An 18,956-nucleotide genomic window follows, 5' to 3' on the forward strand; every position below is an offset into this window, starting at 1 on the left:
TACAAGTTAATATCCCTTTAAGTATAAATGTCATTCCCCTGCTTAAATGACCTCTTATTGCTGTCAGTGACCTTTAAAAAATATTGAATAATGGACTCCTGCTAACTTCATGGTGATTATGATGCCTTATCTTGCTGGTCTCGGTTTACCAAAAGCCTTTGATCTGTAGACTGATGTTGCCTGTATCTGGATACTCTGTCTCTAGCTCTTGATGAGGTTCCTGTCCTTCATGATGCTATTAAAAATGGTGATTTAGTCCGGCTGAACAGAAGCCTTAGCATCCTCTTTCTGACGGGATCAGACCCAGGACTTTATGCATGCTAGGCAGGCCCTCTGTCACTGAGCTGGAGTAGTTATAGCATCTGTCTGAAATTCATCCTTCAGTCTTAAATTCATTATTTCAGCAACACTTGTTTAATTTACACAAGAATCCCAATGTTTGTTGTTCTTTTATTTTCGTGATCATTTGTGGTGTTCTTTCTATAGTTTTTTTCTTTTTAGCCTTTTATTAGTTGCTTGTGAATTTCACATCATGTACCCCAATCCCACTCATCTACCCCTCCTCTTGTCCCCACCCTCCACCTGTGCAACCTCTCCCCAGCAGAGAAAAAAATCCCACTGTGGAAACTAGTGTGTCACAGTATGTCCCACAGAATATCCTTTTGTCCACTCTTCTTTGCTAGTAAATCTTTGGCAATGACTCATTGGTCTGATATGAGGTCTCTGACTTATGCTACAATACTGGAACCTCACTGGATCTCCTGTTGAATAAATTGTTGTTGCCCTGTGTCATGGAGTTTCTAGTTTTGGATCTGTAGAACTAGACCTTTCAAGTGTACTTCAGCAGTTCATCGATAGGATAGGATTGATAGGATAGATGTTGGGGTTAGCCTATTAAAAGCCCTAGATCTGGGCCTGAGAGGTATCAGCCTGCTAGCTCTTCCGCTGTCTCTCATGCCCTCTGGCCCAGCTCACCAGCAACCCTTTGTTGTTTGTTTGTTTTTTTTGTTTGTTTTTTTCCCCGGAGCTGGGGACCGAACGCAGGGCCTTGCGCTTCCTAGGCAAGCACTCTACCACTGAGCTAAATCCCCAGCCCCACCAGCAACCCTTTCAACACAAGCTAGCTGTACCAGTGTTGTCCAGGTGAGGTGCAAGGCCTTCTGTCCAGAGTGCTGGAGCAGGGCCAGCTCTCCTGCTCCTGTGACTTCAGGGCCAGGTCTCCTACCTGTCAGCTATGGTGAAGGCAAAGCAGAGAGGAAGGGATATCTCTCTCACCCATGTCATCCCATGGCAGACAAGTGGTGGGGCCAGCTCACAAACAACCTGTCACCAGAGTCAGCTCTACTGTACTGCCTAGGCAGGTTGCAGGGCACACTCTGGTAAGTGCTGGAGCAGATGAGGAATGAGGCCATTTCATGTTCTCATGATCCCAGGGCCAGGTCTCCCACCTGCTGCAGGTGGTGAGGGCTGAGGAGGATGGTATCTGTCCCTCGGCCACACCACTGCACAGGAAACAGGTAGTAAGTAGGACTGGCTTGCCAGCAACTCTTGCAATATGTGGGGCCTACCTTCCTGAGTACTGCAGCTACAGCTGCCCAGGGGTGGGGTCAGCTTCCTGCTCGATGCCCTTAAGGCCAGCTCTCCCACTATGCCCAAGTGAGGGGTGGGACCAGTTCTACACAAGTTTTAGACATCAGCATGTCTCAGGATGACAACCCAGACCAGGGATGTCTGCCTGGCCTTTGGTGGTAACATGACCCCTACTTGTGCAGGGTCACAGATGCAGACATGGCCCATGGTGGCAGCACTGATTATGCACAGCCCTTGATCACTATGCTCAAGTCTCCAGGTCTGCCTCTCTTTATTCTCACATTCTTTCTATGTGTCTCTCTCTCATTTCTCCACCACTTACTTACTTGTTTCTCTTAGTTGGGCCCCGGGTCTCTGAGTGGCTGGGATCATAATGGCCTGTTCATCCATTATGTCAACAGGCAGGGTCTGCCTACCAGGCCTGTATGACAACAAACTGGTGGTTATCTCAGGTCACTTTTTTTCAGAGAGTGTTAGGCTACTACTAATTCAGATGTTCGCAGGTCAGAACAGAGTGTAGACATAGCCTCTCTCCTCTCTGCCACCTGCTGATGCACATGTGACACAGCAGCCACCCCTGCACCACCTCTAAGGGCTTCTTCTATATTCTAAGCTCTAGAACCAGAACAACATAAATGTTGAGTTCACTGTTACACTAACATTGATGATCCCAGTTTTAGGTACAGAGAAGGTACTTTGTAAATATTCGTTAGTTTAATTAATTTAATTGACTAGGACTGAAGAGATGACTCAGCATTAAAGAGCACAAACTGCTTCTTCAGAGGACTTGAGTTCAGTTCCCAGCACCCATATAAGTAAGGCACGTACCTGTAACTTCTCCTTCAGGGAACCTGACACCCTTTTTGGCCTCCAAGACAACTGAATGTGTGCGCATGGGCAACCTCCCACACAGAGTCCCTTCCCCTTCCCTTTCTCCTTCCCCTTCCGCGTCCCCTTCCCTCCCTTCCTTCCTTCCTTCCTTTCTTTCCTTTTTTGTTTTTCAGAACAGGATTTCTCCTTGTAACCCTGGCTGCCCTAGAACTCGTTCTATAGACCAGGCTGGCCTCAAATCTCACAAAGATCCACCTGCTCTGCCTCCTGTGTGACGGGAATAGAGGTGTGACATACATTCTTACCCACAATTTAAAAAATGTTTTTAAACAAAAAGTATGTTTTGTCATTTTCTTTTTGGTGTTTAGAAATATCACAGTCCTTGAGTAAATGCTGCTCATCTGTAGAAGTCACATGAGAAAATGGAATGCATGTGTGTGCAGTGGTTTTTTTCTAAAAACAGTTCTTTAACTCCTGTAATGCCAGCCTGGGTTATATAGTTCTAGGTCAGCTTGAGTTAGACTAAGAGATTGTCACAAAAATCAGAACAAAACAAACAAACAAGGAGAGCTTGCTCAGTGGTTTTAAATGGTAAGATCTATATTCTGAAGAAATGAGACATCTCTAAGACAGGGTAAAGCATGGCAGATAATGATGAATGCCTGTAGCTCAGAACTCTGGAAGCTGAGACAGGAAGATTACAAGTGTGAGGGCAACATGGGCTACTGTAAGATTCCTGTCTCAAAATAACCCTCCCCACCCATAATAATCAAGGAGTTTCCAAAGGAGAATAATGAGGAACAAGCATTAGGAAGAAAATCAGGAGGAAGTGACAGCAGGGGTTAAAGGAAAAGATGAAAGCCATTGTGCCTAGAGAGGAGGAGGAGACAGATTTCCTAGCATGTGAGGCCTAGGACTTACATTCTAGCATAAAATCTCCAAAAAGATAAGGGTTAAAAAGTGTAATTGGTTTAGCTTCAAATACATGTGACTTACTATGACAAAAGAAAGATTTAATTGGTTTGAGGAGGTGAAATTTAAAATACATTTATTTATTGTTGAAGACTGTGAAAATAAAAGCAGAACACTTAATGTGTTTGTGTAAGGCTTGTGGGAGAGAAGAGGGTAGGCAGGAAATGATGACCAGGAGATGGCTATTATAGCATGTCATTGTAATGGAGAGGAGGATGGTAGTTACAGTGTGAGGGTGTTCAGTGAAGCTTATTAAGTAATTTGCCTCAGGCTCTTCGTTGAGATGAGAAGGTAAAAATAGTTTTATAGACCTCTTCTGCTAGTTCAATAGTAAATAATTGGGGAAATCTCATCTTACAATTTTTGAGTTGTCTATATCTCTGTGTGTGAGGTACATCTGTGTGGGACACATGTGAATGTATGTTTGTATGTATTTCTCTATGTTAGGAGGCCTGAGTCTGGCATCACAAGTCTCCCTTGATTGCTGTCCTCTATATCCATACTCACACAAACACAGTATGCCTTTTTAAAATTGCTTTTGTTAAAAACAAAAAACAAACAAACAGAAAACTCATCTTAGGTAGGCCTGTGAACGCAGCTCAGTGGTAGAATGCTTGACTAACATGCACAACACCCTGGATTCAAACAAAGTTGGAGATTTCATGAGTTATTTTGAATTTCTATTAAGTAGAGTATTGGTGAGATAAACCAAACAAATCAAAAAAATGGAATAGATGCCCATAAATACATTGACATAAATATAGACACATTGGTTTTTCACAAAAGAGCATAGGTAATTCTAGGAAAACCACATATATTCATGAGTCTCATATGTGTGTAGGCACATACGTATAAACACACGCACTTTCTAGATGTAGGTGTATACTTTTCTCACAGTTTAACTCAAGCAGGGGTAGTGTTTCATGCCTTTAATCGCAGCACTTGGGAGGCAGAGATAGGCAGAGATCTCTGTAAGTTCGAGGCCAGCCCTGTTTACAGAGTGAGTTCCAGGACAGCCAGTGCTACACTGAGAGCAGTTTAAGAGCATGGTGAATTTCTTTTCTGAGGACGTGTGGTTCCCAGCAACATGACAGTTGGCTCACCACTGAAACTCTAGCTCCAGGGCATCCCAATACCCTCTCCTGGCTTCCACAGATATCTTCCTTGAATGTACACACATACACAGTTATGCACATACACATAATGTCCATTTTTGGCCTTTGTGGGAGCCTACACACATTCACATAAATAATAAAGTGAAAAACAAAGAAACATTTGGGTGGTACTGTTTCTTTTTTGCACAAATTCCTGTTGATGTCATCGTTTTCATTGTCCTCGCTCCTTACTACTCATCAGCCTATTTACATTTGTCCACATTTCTCCCTTTGAAAGAAGATATAGCTCAAAGATAAAGAGGGCTTGCTGTGTAATCCTAACTAGAATTCAGTTCCCAGAGATGGTTTAATGGTTAAGAGCACTGACTGCCCTTCCAGAGGTCCTGAGTTCAATTCCCAGCAACCACATGGTGGCTCACAACCATCTGTAATGGGATCTGATGCCCTCTTCTGGTGTGTCTGAAGACAGCTACAGTGTACTTACATATAATAAATAAATAAATCTTTATTTTAAAAAAAAGTCAGTATTTCTGCAAATGTCTGCAACTTGCTTCTGAATTATCTGACTCCCTCTTCTGGCTTTAGCCTTGCACAGACATGTGCAAGAACATACTACTTTAGCAATGAAAACTTGTATATTGGGCTGGAGAGATACAGCTCAGGGTCTAGAGCTCTTGTTGCTGTTCCAGTGTGTGTTCCCAGATTGTGTGCTATAGATTCATCTGAAGCCCCAGTTCATGTTCATATTCATTCATTCATTCATTCATTCATTCTCTCTTTCTCTCTCTGTCTCTCTCTCTCTCTCTCTCTCTCTCTCTGTGTGTGTGTGTGTGTGTGTGTGTGTGTGTGTGTGTGTAGAGGACAGAGATCAATGATCAATGTTGAGTGATTTTTTTTTTCTATTGGCCTTCACCAAATTTGGGGGATGGGTCCTGCACTGAACTTGGAGCTCACCAACTCAACTAGACTATGGGCCTCATCATTTAATTAATAACCACCTCTAACTCCAGTTCTAGAGAATCAACATTCTCTTCTGGCTTCATCTGTGCATGCACACACACATATACAGTAAACAGAAAGTAAATTCTAAGATGAGGAGACCATTGTGCTAGGTGGTGGTGGTGGTGTATGCCTCTAATCCAAGTACTCGGGAGGCAGAGACAGGCAGATGTCTGTGAGTTAAAGACCAGCCAGGTCTGCAAAGTGAATTTCAGGACAAGCAGAGCTATACAAAGAAACCCTGTCTCAAACAAAACAAGCAAAAAATATATAGGCCAAAATTAAGCTTGATAAGTTCTTAGGTTTATTATAGTTCTTAATATATGATTTTTGTTTTTAGCTGAACTGAGTTATAGTAGTTCTGTTTGTAGTTTAATTGCTCTGTATAGTTTTTGTGTTTAGTTTTTGAGACAGCATCTTTTGTCACCCACACTGGCTTTAAACTTTTGGTGTATCAAGACTGGCCTTGTTCTACTGATACTTCTATCTCCACCCCCAAGTACTGGGATTGCATGTGTGCACTACCTTGCCTGGCTTAGAATTGGGGTTTCTTAACTAACTTTTGATGCAAGTATAAAGGTTCAAATAAATGTGTTCACTATAATGTGTGGCATTCATTAAATAATAAGTGAGAGATGATTTATTCAGTAGGAAAATAGACACCTATTAACGGCATTATGTAAATCCTCTCCTCTCCTTTTCTGATAAGAATAAAAGAATGCACACAATACGATAATAGAAGTGTATGGTTTGTCCTTTTCTGTTTTCCTTGGAAGCCCTAAAAAAAAAGAGCCAGGCTATGATGGCACACTGTTCTAGCACTTGGGAGGCAAAGGCAAGCGACTCTCCAAGTTGAGGCTAGCATGGTCTACAGAGTAAATTTCTGAACAGCCCTGGCTACACAGAAACCCTGTCTTGAAAGCCAAAATATAATATAAAGTAAAATAAAACAAAACAAAACAAAACAAAATGTTTAAATTGAGCATGGGCCCTAGCCTATGCTAGGCAAGCATCCTTCTATCAATCCATATCCTCAGCCCAGTAGTCCTCCTCCCCCTTCTTAAAGGTTAAAATAAAACTTAATACTCACTTTGTATGTTCTATTCAATCTGGTTGTTTTTACGTTATCTACTAGTAACTGTTAAAATAAGCCATTCAAAATAAGCGATAATAATCTGAAGGTCTAGGCATTAGTTGAATGTAAGTATGGGCTGTACATTCTGTTTGTGTCCTGAAACAATGTGTACTATAGAGAAAGAAAACGGAAAGAAAATGCCTCTGCCAGTTTCTGACATACACATGCCTTCAACAATTAAAATAGATCTATATAAATAAAACATTTTCAGTTTTACTTTGCTTTTTTTTTTCTCCATTTCTATTTGTTTTGGATAAAAGACAACTGGAGAATATTGGGTACATTTGGAAATGAACAGAAATAAGAATTTGTTCTATTGTTCATGTAGGCAATTGATTTTATTAATGATTAATATTGTGGAAGATCTAATGTCATTTTATAATTTTAACACAAAAACAAACAGCAAATGTAATACTGTAAAGATTGCTTTGGCTAATGTTGTACTAGAAGCATATATCCTTGGATTGGGTTAGGTCTTGTGTGTCCATTGGCATCTTGCAGCTTTGTACCTGTGATTGTATGGCTAGGGAATTAGAAGTGGAAGCCTTTGTAGGAAGGTTATGTAGTCTAGAAACCTTTGCTGTTAATTAACAGTGATAACTGTTGTAGCCTGGTAGTTGTCTGGGCATCACACCTTTAGTTCCAGCACTGGGAGGCAGAGGCAGGTGGATCTCGCCTGCCTGAAAATGGAGTGAGAATACTTTCTCTTTTAAAGAGTACTAACAGTTGTTACACTAATGGTCCAAGCAGAAGATTCCTATCACCTGAGACTCTCCTACCAACAAGTGAGAGATTAATTCTGCAGAGGTAGCTTTGGTGTCCTAACTCCAGCCTGACACTGTCAACCTTGAAGCTGAGTCAAATCCTTAAAACTGTCTTTTCCCACAGTTGAGGTTCTCCTTCTAAGCCTCTGGCTGTTTTGCTTTTGGGTTTGACCAAGTGGTCCTAAGTAGCTCTCTTGTGCCTCACTTCTGGGTTTTATTGTTTTGCATAACTCACAGAACTCATGGAAACACAATTTATGATTTGCTAGTTTTCAAGGATGTTACAAAAGTCACAGATGAAGAGGTGCATAGGCATCGGGTACAGGGTTTCCACCTCAGTGTCTAGAGGACCTGTCGTTTTGGGTTGTTATGGAGACTGTATTGCATAGTCATGATTAAAGCATGTAGAAACATGACTGGATAAAAAGGAGTATGATCGGGGTTGGGGATTTAGCTCAGTGGTAGAGCGCTTGCCTAGGAAGCGCAAGGCCCTGGGTTCGGTCCCCAGCTCCGAAAAAAAGAACCAAAAAAAAAAAAAAAAAAGGAGTATGATCTAATGCCAATAGTGGGAAAACCCAGTGAAGCTTCTTGTTCATAGTCCCTCGGACCTCTCCATGGCTTTTATTCTTTCTGGGTAGAAGACTGTTGTCTTGAAATGTGGTGTGAGGGATGGTGGTCTTATGATCTATTGTCAGACAAATTAGAGCTGAGCATTTCTTTACTGTCATTTTCAAAGCTGGGGAGATAAAAGTATATTTTGCTTGATGCGACTTACCTTGTGGGGGGAAAGAAATTGTAGTTTCTATGATCTGCCTTGAGGAGAAAAGGAGATGAAAGAGAATAAAGGCGAGATAGAGGTCCTGTTCTCTGAGGCTTAGTCTGGTCACTTAGGAAGAAACCATGGCTGTGTGTGTAAAGAGCCAGGACCATGGGCAAAATCCAAAATGTATCATAATATCACAAGTACATGCATTATCAAATAGAGCAATAATGTGATCCTTGTCAACGTTTGTGTGAGACTGAAGAATTCTAATGGGGATAAAGGTTAAGATTTTAGTTTTATGGCTTTATTTTCAATGGGAGTTCTACTCAGAATAAAAATAATTCTTTTTGGGGCTGGGGATTTAGCTCAGTGGTAGAGCGCTTACCTAGGAAGCGCAAGGCCCTGGGTTCGGTCCCCAGCTCCGAAAAAAAGAACCAAAAAAAAAAAATAATTCTTTTTTAAAATTCAGCACATAAGTCTTTGCTTCTCCTCCCCTCCATTTCCTCTCCCTTCCCCTCTTTTTCCTGTCCCCTCCTCTCACCTTCCCTTGCCCTCTTCCCTCCCCTTGCCCTTACCTTCTTCTTCCCCCCACTTTCCTTCCCCTTCCCTTTTGTTTCTTTCCCTTCCCCTCCTCCTCCTCTCCCCTCTTCTCCTCTCATCTCCTCTCCCTCTCCTCTCATCTCCTCTCCCTCTCCTCTCATCTCCTCTCCCTCTCCTCTCCCCACCCCGTCTCCTCTCCTCTCCTCTCCTCTCTTTCCCCCTCTCCTCTCCTCTCCTCTCCTCTCTTCTCCTCTCCTCTCTTCTCTTCTTTTTTTCTTTCAACAGGGTATCTGTCGTAGGAATCACTCTGTAGAATCGCCTGCCTTTGCCTCCCAAGTGCTAAGATTCAAGGCATGTACCACCACTCTTCCTGTGTCTCTTTCAAAGCAGAGTTGGACTTTTATGAAATATAATAACTGCTTAAGCATAAGGGTTAAGAGAGGCACTTAGAATCAACACCAGAAGGCACTAGGTGTGGGCTTCTGAGAGACTGCTGCAGTTTGTGCGTTCAGATTGCATGATTGCTGCCACTGCTTGGTTAATAGTGAGTAGAAGGAGGAGAAACATTGAGTAGCCTCATTTCCAATAAGTTCTGGACAAATTGTACAAGGACAGCTTTGAATTAAATTTTCTACAGTTTATTTAACTTAGCATTAGCACTTTCTGCTGAATACCCTGATACACAATCAATTAAGAAAACAACTCAGCGAATATTTTTCTTTTTGGCTAAATGACATCACTAAAAGAAATGTTTCGGGGTTGGGGATTTAGCTCAGTGGTAGAGCGCTTGCATAGCGAGCACAAGGCCCTGGGTTCGGTCCCCAGCTCCGAAAAAAAAGAAAAAAAAAAAAAGAAATGTTTCATATTAAATACTTAAGTGTGTTCTCTTAGCGTCCTGATTTGCAGTTTACTTAGATTGTGTTAACTTGTAAGTAATTAATCCAGATGGCTAACATTTTGAAAGCTATAAAACCAAAGCCTATTTCAGGGAGTTCTGAAGATCACTGTACTTACCATTGGATAAGATCCATTCTAATTAGTGACTTTCTCAGTTTGTTTTAAAAATTATGTTTTAACTGTAATTTTCTTGATTTTTATCCAGGTTACAAAATGTCCTCCTATGCATGAGATCTACAGACTATATGTTCTTCAAGAACTGATCAGTGGTTTTCACCTTCTGGAAGAACATTAGAAGCATAAATATGGTGCCAAAACTCCTCATTCTCTGACTGTGGTGATCTGGACCTACTTTTGTGTTGAAGAGAAGTATACACGCTGAGGTCACTCATTGTTCAGAGACTGTCGTGTAGGAACATGGACCATTCTAATAGAGAAAAGGATGATAGACAACGGACAACTAAAACCATGGCACAAAGGAATACACACTGTTCCCGACCATCTGGCACTTCAACATCCTCTGGGGTTCTCATGGTGGGACCCAACTTCAGGGTTGGCAAGAAGATAGGGTGTGGGAACTTCGGAGAGCTCAGATTAGGTAAGAGCTTGCTTATGTCTGTGACTTTTACTAACAACAGTAATGTTCTTTGGTGTGTTTCGAAATAAGCAGGTGATTGGGAACTCTTTCTTAAGTAGGTCTTACTGGCATAAGAAATAGGATTTTGCAAAGGAATCTATAGTTATTATCAGTCACTATGCTATTTTTCAAGGCTTCCCTTTATATGTGATAGGATTTTTAATTGTCTACCAATTTAGTTTGTATTTATTAATATTTAAATTATTATTATTATTATTATTATTATTGGTTTTTCAAGAGAGGGTTTCCTTGTGTAGCTCTAGCTGTTTTAGATCTTGCTTTGTAGACTAAGCTGGTCTTGAACTTAGAAATCTGCCTGCTTCTGCCTCTTGAAGATTTATTTATTTTATTTATATATTAGTACACTGTAGTTCTCTTCAGACACTTCAGAAGAGAGCATCCTATTACAGATGGTTGTGAGCCACCATGTGGTTGCTGGGAATTGAACTCGGGACCTCTGGAAGAGCAGTCAGTGTTCTTAACCGCTGAGCCATCTCTCCAGCCCCGCTTCTGCCTCTTGAAATTAAAGGATTTCTTCACCTTGTCCCATTATATTTAATTTTGAGAAACATTTTGTTCTGTAGTCCAGACTGACTTTGAACTCATTATATAGCCACACAGGCCTCAAACTTGTAACTCTTTTTGCCCCAGTCTCCTATGTGCTAGGGTTATAAGTGAGCATCATGTCCAGCTCAAATCTGAATTTGTGAATAAGTGATAAATAATGGCAATTAACGAGCTGGAAGATGTGAGGTTGGGAAGGCAAATTTATATGCTCTTTAATAAGTTATACTATATTAATGAAGAAATGAAATCTGTTTGTTAATTGGTTTTTGAGACAGGGTCTCACCTCTCAGCCCTGGTTGGCCTAGAACTCACTATGTAGACCAGGTTAACCTCAGCCTTCTAGATATCCTCTGCCTCTGCACCCTTCCCTCCTTCCCTAACCTCTCATCAATGCTGGGGATACAGGCATATAACCACCACCCGAAACAGAAAATAGACCTTATAAAATGGAGAAAGACCTTATAAGTGGAGAATGTGAAAAGCTGAATTTTTTTTTTTTAAATCTATGTGCATTTGTCTGTGTGGGTATATTCTGTGTATATGCAGGAGGTCAAAGAGAGGGCATTAGATCCAATGGAGCTAGAGTTACAGGTAGTTGTGAGCCACCTTATATGTGGGTGCTAGCAACTAAACTAGGGTCCTCTGGAAGAGCAGCAGGCACTCCTACTAACTATTGAGCCTTTTCTCCAGCCTCTAAATAATTGTTAAAGCTATGGATTATTATGAAAATTATAATTTAGATCTTGTGAGGGTAGAAGCATAAGATGATTGGGGTGTTTTTGTTTAGTTTTGTTTTTGCTTTTCGACCTCTGATTTTGATGATTATGCAAAGGAAAATGGGAAAAAATATATACCTATGATTACCCTTTTCAATCCTTAGTGAAACATCACTACACTAGCTACATATCTTCAGGTACAGAATCGAATTGGAAGATGTTAAGAATGAATTCATTTTTAATTGTAGAACACTAGCAACCTGGATTGAACCTAAGATAATAAAAAGGCCTTCATATTTAGAGATGTGTTCATGTTCCAATTAGCTAAGCTAGATGCTACTGAGAATAGGTGTGTAATTTCATACTGCATGCTTTCCTAGCAACTACTCAGTTGCTTCAGCATTATTTTTGCAAACATTCATTCATTTAATGGGTTGACTTTGTTTTTCCACCACCATACTGCTTGCATTAGACATGTTATGGAATAAACATCCACAAAATTACCAGTAAGAGGCAGTTTCTAATGCATAAACTTGAGCATTCTCAGAGCCAAAAATGGCTTTATTTCTACAAAGACCAAGAAAACCCTCAACTACTGGAACTAGAAATTTGTTTTCTTGAAGATTTCTATTATAAATTTACATGAAAATGGGAAAATCCATCCAGTCAAAAAGATAAATAGCCAGACTCTTCTTTCAGAGTGCTATATTTCTGGTGAATCTAGGATAATTTTGGTATTTCTTTTATATTTTATTTTAAAGACTGTCTCCCTGAGCCTGGTGTAGAAGTGCACATCTTTAATCCCAGCACTTGAGAGACAGAGACAGGTGGATCTATGAGTTCAAGTCTAGCCTGGTCTACAGATCAAGTTCCAGGACAGCAGAGCTACACAGAGAAACCTTCTAGAAAAACTGAGGGGCAATGGAGAAACCACTTTCTCTCTAAAGCACAGTCTTTTCTAGACTAAATCCTCTTGCTTCAGCTTCCAGCCTCCTGGGGTCATAGGCTGACACATCTTTTTACTTCCTTTGTAGTTAGAAGAAGGAACCTCCCTTTCTCTCAGCTCTTTTATCTTTCTATTAGCCACACAGTAGGTCGTCTATCTCATGCTTCACTCTGGCTGTAGTATAAGAAGACTGTGTAGAAAACAGAAAGTATAAAGTAAGAAAGGTTACAAATAGTAGGTACGTTTCTGCTTTAGCTCTGCACCTACAGAATTCCTCTATGTGGGCTGTGTGGGTATGTGCACGTTCATGCACACGCAATTCATTCTCTCTCTCTCTCTCTCTCTCTCTCTCTCTCTCTCTCCCTCTCTCTCTCTCTCTCTCTCTCTCTGTTCTTGTTTTTTCCTTCACTGTTTTTGAAACACTGTTTCACTATGTAATCCCTTGTCTCCTTCTTCCAAATGCTAGAATTTTATGTGTGTGCTGCTACTCCTTGCCTTATCAGTACATTTTGATTCTCAACTGTTTCTCAACTGTCAAGTTTAGGGAAGATTACATGACATAGAATCTGGTTTCTGTTTCTAAAGATACTATTGTCTCTTTAAATTATAATACAAATTATAATACAAAACCAAATTATAATGCAAAACAATAAATATGATAAGTTGTATAGAAACTACATCAGCAAATATAAATGAAGGTTTCAGAAAGGGATTATTTAGTTTTTTTTTTATTTATTTATTTACTTTTTATTGGGTATTTTCTTTATTTACATTTCAAATGTTATCCCGTTTCCTGGTTTCTCCTCCGGAAACCCCCATCCCATCACCCCACCACTGCCTACATGAGGGTGTTCCCCAACCCACCCACTCACTCCCTCCCACCTCCACGCTCTGGCACTCCCCTACACTGGGGCATCAAGTTTCACAGGAACAAGGGCTTCTCCTCCCATTGATGCCCGACAAGGCCCATCCTCTGCTACATATGCAGCTGGAACCATGGTTCACTCCATGTGTACTCTTTGGTTGGTGGTTTGGTCCCTGGGAGCTCTGGGGTGTCTGACTGGGTGATATTGTTGTTCTTCCTATGGGATTGCAAACCCCCTCAGCTACCTCAGTCCAACTCCTCTATTGGGTACCCTGTTCTCAGTCCAGTAGTTAGCTGTGAGCATCCGCCTTTGTATTTGTCATGTTCTGGCAGAGCCTCTCAGGAGACAGCTATATCAGGCTCCTGTCAGCATGCACTTCTTGGTATCCCCAATAGTTACTGGTTTGGTGACTGCATGTTGGGTGGATCCCCATGTGTGGCAGTCTCTGGATGGCCTTTTCTTCAATCTCTGCTCCACACTTTGTCTCCATATTTCCTCCTGTGAGTATTTTGTTCCCCCTTCTAAGAAGTACTGATGTATCCACACGTTTGTCTTTCTTCTTTTTGAGCTTCATTTGGTCTGTAAATTGTATTTTGGGTATTCTGAGCTTTTGGGCTAATACCCACTTATCAGTGAGTGCATATCATGTGTGTTCTTTTCTAATTGGGTTACCTCACTCAGGATGATGTTTTCTAGTTCCATTTGCCTAAGAATTTCATGAAGTTTTTGATAGCTGAGTAGTACTCCGTTGTGTAGATTATATATCACATTTTCTCTGTTGAAGGACATCTGGGTTGTTTCCAGCTTCTGGCTATTATAAATAAGACTGCTGTGAACATAGTGGAACATGTATCTTTGTTCTATGTTGGAGCATCTTTTGGGTATATGCCCAGGGTTGGTATAGCTGGGTCCTCAGATAGTACTATGTCCAGTTTTCTGAGGAATCACCAGACTGATTCCAGAGTGGTTGTACCAGTTTGCAGTCCTACCAGCAATGGAGGAGTGTTCCTCCTTCTCCACATCCTCACCAGCATCTGCTGTCACCTGAATTTTTGATCTTAGCCATTCTGATTTGTGAGATAAAATCTCAGGGTTGTTTTGATTTGCATTTCCCTTATGACTAAGGATGTTGAACATTTCTTTAGGTACTTCTCAGCCTTTCAATAATCCTCAGCTGTGAATTCTTTGTTTAGCTCTGAACCCCATTTTAATGGGGTTATTTGATTCTCTAGAGTCTAACTTCTTGAGTTCTTTGAATATTTTGGATATTAGCCCTCTATCAGATGTAGGATTTTACCAATCCTACATCTCAATCTGTTGGTTGCCATTTTGTCCTATTCAGTGTTCTTTGCCTTACAGAAGCTTTGCAATTTTATGAGGTCCCATTGGTCGATTCTTGACCTTAGAGCATAAGCCATTGGTGTTCTGTCCAGGAAATTTTTCCCTGTGCCCATGTATTCAAGGCACTTCCCCACTTTCTGTTCTATTAGTTTGAGTGTATCTGGTTTGATGTGGAGGTCCTTGATCCACTTGGACATGAGCTTTGCACAAGGCGATAAGAATGGATCAATTTGTGTTCTTCTACATGCTGACCTCCAGTTGAATCAGCACCTTTTGTTGAAAATACTATCTTTTTTCCATTGGATGGTTTTAGCTCCTTTGTCAAAGATCAAATAACTATAGGTGTGTGGGTTCATTTCTGGGTCTTCAATTCTATTCCACTGATTTACCTGCCTTCTTTGTACAAATACCATACAGTTTTTATCATGATTGCTCTGTAATACAGCTTGAGGTCAGAGATGGTGATTCCCCCAGAAGTTATTTTATTGTTGAGTATAGTTTTTGCTATTCTGGGTTTTTTGTTATTCCAAATGAATTTGCAAATTGCTCTTTCTAAGTCTTTGAAGAATTGAATTGGAATTTTGATGGGGGTTGCATTAAATCTGTAACTCTTTTCATTGTGTATGATATATAATGTATACTAAAAAAACATGGTTGGCTAGGGGCCAGGAGAGATGGCTTAGAACAGCTTTCAAGAGGTACCAGGTTTGATTTCATTCAAATGGCAGTTTGCAAGTATCTGTAACTCCAGTTCCAAGAAGATCTAACCTTCTTCTGCTCTCTGCAAACACTAAACATGTGGTACATGGCCATACATGCAGGCAAAACGCCCATAAACATTGGATGGATGGATGGATGGATGGATGGATGGATGGATGGATGGATGGATAGATAGATAGATAGGCAGGCCTAAGCCCCCTCTCCAGGCCCTCCACCAACAGTTTTTTTTTTTTTAACAAAAAGATTAAATGAATCAGCCAAGTTATCATTTGACTTTTGGCAGTAACAAAAGAGGTTAATTCAAACTTCAGGACTGGCAGGAATTGGTCACTTGTTCTTGGAGAGGAAAGAGTCAATATTTACTGGCTTAAGGAGACCTGGTGAATGAAGAAGGCTTTAATGAGGTTAGTAATGAAGGACTAGGTGAGTGATAGGATAAATGTGTAAGACAGTTCGTGACTATATTAACTTTGACAAGTGTGTACCACAAACATAGTCCCTTAATTTCTATGTACATGTGTTTCAATTATTCAAAACATATACAGGAATTAAGAAATCCCCATGGCCCTAGCAAGTGCAAGGGCCTGGGTTCGGTCCCCAGCTCCCAAAAAAAGAAAAAAAGAAAAAAAAAAAAAGAAATCCCCATGGCTTCTCTGGCAGTGGTGGGGTACACATTTTATCCCAGCTCCCAGGAGGCAGAGGCAGGCAGTTCTCTGTTCGTTCTAGGCAAGCCTAGTCTACAGAACTGGTTCCAAGACAGCCAGAGCTACATAAAGAAACTCTGGCTCAAAAAACAAACAAACAAACAAACAAAAAACCCAACAACAACAAAAAGGAAGGAAGGAAGGAAGGAAGGAAGGAAGGAAGGAAGGAAGGAAGGAGTGAGTCACCATGGTGGTTGGTGTGATAGCTAAGGTTAGGAGTATCTACTGCTCTTGCAAAGGATCCAGGTTTGGTTCCCAGGACCAACACTGGTGGTTCCTAACTTCCTGTAACTCTAGTTCCAGGGAAGTCAATTCCCTTTGGCTTCCTTAGGCATATGCACACCTGTGGTAAAGTCACACATGTGCACACACATATACTTACACACAATCTAGACTAATATGTGGAAATGGCTCAGCTATAATAGCAGTTCCTCAGTTTCTCCCCTCTATGCTGGTATTTTGTTTGGGCCGATCTTGTACATCCAGTCATAGTTGCTGGAATTTTTTTTCTTTTTTTTTTGGAGCTGGGGACTGAACCCAGGGCCTTGCGCTTGCTAGGCAAGCGCTCTACCACTGAGCTAAATCTCCAACCCCTGTTGGTGGAATTTTATATTTACAATTTGTATTTAGAGCTACCTTGTCATATTGGGCAAGTATTGCAGACATTTACCTTTGGCTCCTAGGATTTTTCTGTCCCCTTTTCTGTGATGATCTCTTAACCTTGAGAGGAGGTATAGTATGAATGTTTGATTTAGGTTTGAATGCTCCACTGTGTATTCTGCAGTCTGACCAGTTGTGGTGTCTATATTCATTGCATCTATTAAAAACAGAAACTTCACTGATGATGTTTGAGAAATGCACAAATTTGTAGATAAGAACTTAGGAAGCAGTCCATTTAGAATAGTATTAGGTTCTCTCTTACAGCGTGTGACCTAGTCAGCCCTCAGTTTTAGCCCTAGTTAACAGTACCAGGCAGGCATGAGTCCTATCTTGTGAGCAGGTTTTAAATCCATCAGGGAGGTGGTGGTTCCTCCCATAATGTCTGAGCCACTGTTACACTGGTGAATACATCTTTCCAGGACAGTCATGACTGTAGCTCATAGGCTTCACAGCTGGATAAGCTGCTTATTACTTTTCCTCCCTAGTAGTGTGCATAGATGGGAGGGTAAGACCAAGGAGGTAGGAAACAGATAGATAGCTAATACTAAACACAATTGATAAAGCTATATGGAAACTTTCTACTGTACAAGCTTTTACACATACAGACAACACACACATATACACACATACACGGGCATACTTGTATGGTATTTAATGGTATTACCCTGTAGACAATGTCTGTCTCTCCTGGACACCATAGATTATCACATTTTTTTTAAAGTTGCTTTTTTTTTTTTTTAAACTATGTATACAGTGTTCTGCCTGCATGGGTGCCTGCAAGCCAGAAGAGGGCACAAGATCTCATATAGATGGTAAACCACCTTTTGGTTGCTGGGAATTGAACTCAGGACCTCTGGAAGAGCAGCCCATGCTCTTCTGAGCCGTCTCTCCAGTCCATAGACTATCAATTTTTAAAATACCCCATGCCAGGTATGCGTTACCTCTTTTTGAGTCAGTGGGACTCCATTTTTGGGTCAGTGAGACTCCATTTACCAGCTCCCCTCACTCCAGTTACCAGGTATTGCCATTGTTCTTGGTTACACTTTAGCATGTGATAATTAGACCACATTGTTGAGGACTGGAGAAATGGTTCAGCAGTTAAAAACACATACTGTTATTGCAGAGAACCTGGGTTTGATTCCTAGCACCCATATAATGGCTTACAACCATCCATAACTCCAGTTTCAGCGGATCTGATACCCTCTTCAGCCCTTCAAGAGTATCAGACATGCATGTGGTACATAAACATGAGGAAAATACTCATCTATGTATGTTTAAAAAGATAGACCCTGAGACCCTATTGCTTTAAGACAGGATTTCTCTTTGTGAAGACCTAGCTGTCCTAGAAATCTCTCTGTAGATCAAGCCAGTGTCCTATTTACAGAGATTTGCCTGCCTCTGCTTCTAGAGTGCTGTGATTAAAGGTGGGAGCCACTCCTGCCACCTCCACCACTACCACAACCATGTTATCAAAGATTATTTCTATAGGCTTTTATTTGTATATTAATTAATTTGTAATTAAGTAATTAATATTGTTTCATTAGATAGGGTAGATTTGAAGGTTTAGGAAAGAGAGTATCAATTGTGATGGTTGGTATTAAATTGTCAGTTTGACAGAAGTTAGAATCACTTAAGATATGAGCTTCTGGTAGTGTCTGTAGGGGACTCTCTCGATAATATTAGTTGAGGTAAGAAGATTTCCTATTGGTGAATGTCTTCATCCTCTAAGCAAGGGATCCTGGATTGTTTTAAGAGTGGAGAAAGTGAGCTAGAAACTAGTATACGTGCACTTCTTTTATTTCTTTCTGTTTGTTTGTTTGTTTGTTTGTTTGTTTTTTCCTCTCCTGTGTGTCTTCATTGGTCAGAGTAGTTTCTCTTTCCATCATGTAGGATCCAGGGATTAACTCAGATTGCATTGGCAAGTGCCTTACTCTCCACACAGTCTTGAAGACTTGTTTTTTCTTGACTGCAGATGCAAGTAACTAGCTTCTTGCTGCTGTCATTTCCCTCTGTGATGGATTGTAACCTGGAACTGTGAGGTAAATAAACAATTCTCCCTTAAATTACTTTTGTCAAGAGATTTTATCATAACAACAGGAAAAGAAACTAAGATTAATATATCCATATCCCTTGATAGTCATTGGGAGTGTTTTGAAGACATATTATTTAATGAAATATTTTTCGACAAGTAGT

General features: G+C 40.7%; 1 protein-coding gene and 1 non-coding gene across 18 annotated transcripts in view; one reads left to right on the plus strand and one right to left on the minus strand.

Moving 5' to 3' along the window:
* The window catches only part of Csnk1g1 (casein kinase 1, gamma 1), a 137,589-nt gene that overhangs the window by 36,326 nt on the left and 82,307 nt on the right, over nt 1–18,956 (plus strand). For 15 of the 17 annotated variants that reach the window (XM_017595886.3, XM_008766332.4, XM_017595891.3 and 12 more), the window contains one exon: nt 9,812–10,204. In XM_017595886.3, coding sequence (XP_017451375.1) covers nt 10,024–10,204 — 181 coding nt within the window. In that variant the 5' untranslated portion in view covers nt 9,812–10,023. Of the gene's footprint in view, nt 1–9,811; nt 10,205–18,735; nt 18,803–18,956 lie in introns of those variants that run through there. The other 2 variants (XM_039082078.2, XM_039082079.2) reach the window with 2 other exon arrangements.
* On the minus strand, nt 2,060–2,189 carry LOC120094491 (small nucleolar RNA SNORA17). Its single transcript, XR_005488797.1, has one exon. It is a non-coding gene; the product is annotated as a small nucleolar RNA SNORA17 (small nucleolar RNA).

The sequence above is a fragment of the Rattus norvegicus genome, chromosome 8 (genome assembly GCF_036323735.1).
Source record: "Rattus norvegicus strain BN/NHsdMcwi chromosome 8, GRCr8, whole genome shotgun sequence".
In the NCBI taxonomy this organism is placed as follows: domain Eukaryota; kingdom Metazoa; phylum Chordata; class Mammalia; order Rodentia; family Muridae; genus Rattus; species Rattus norvegicus.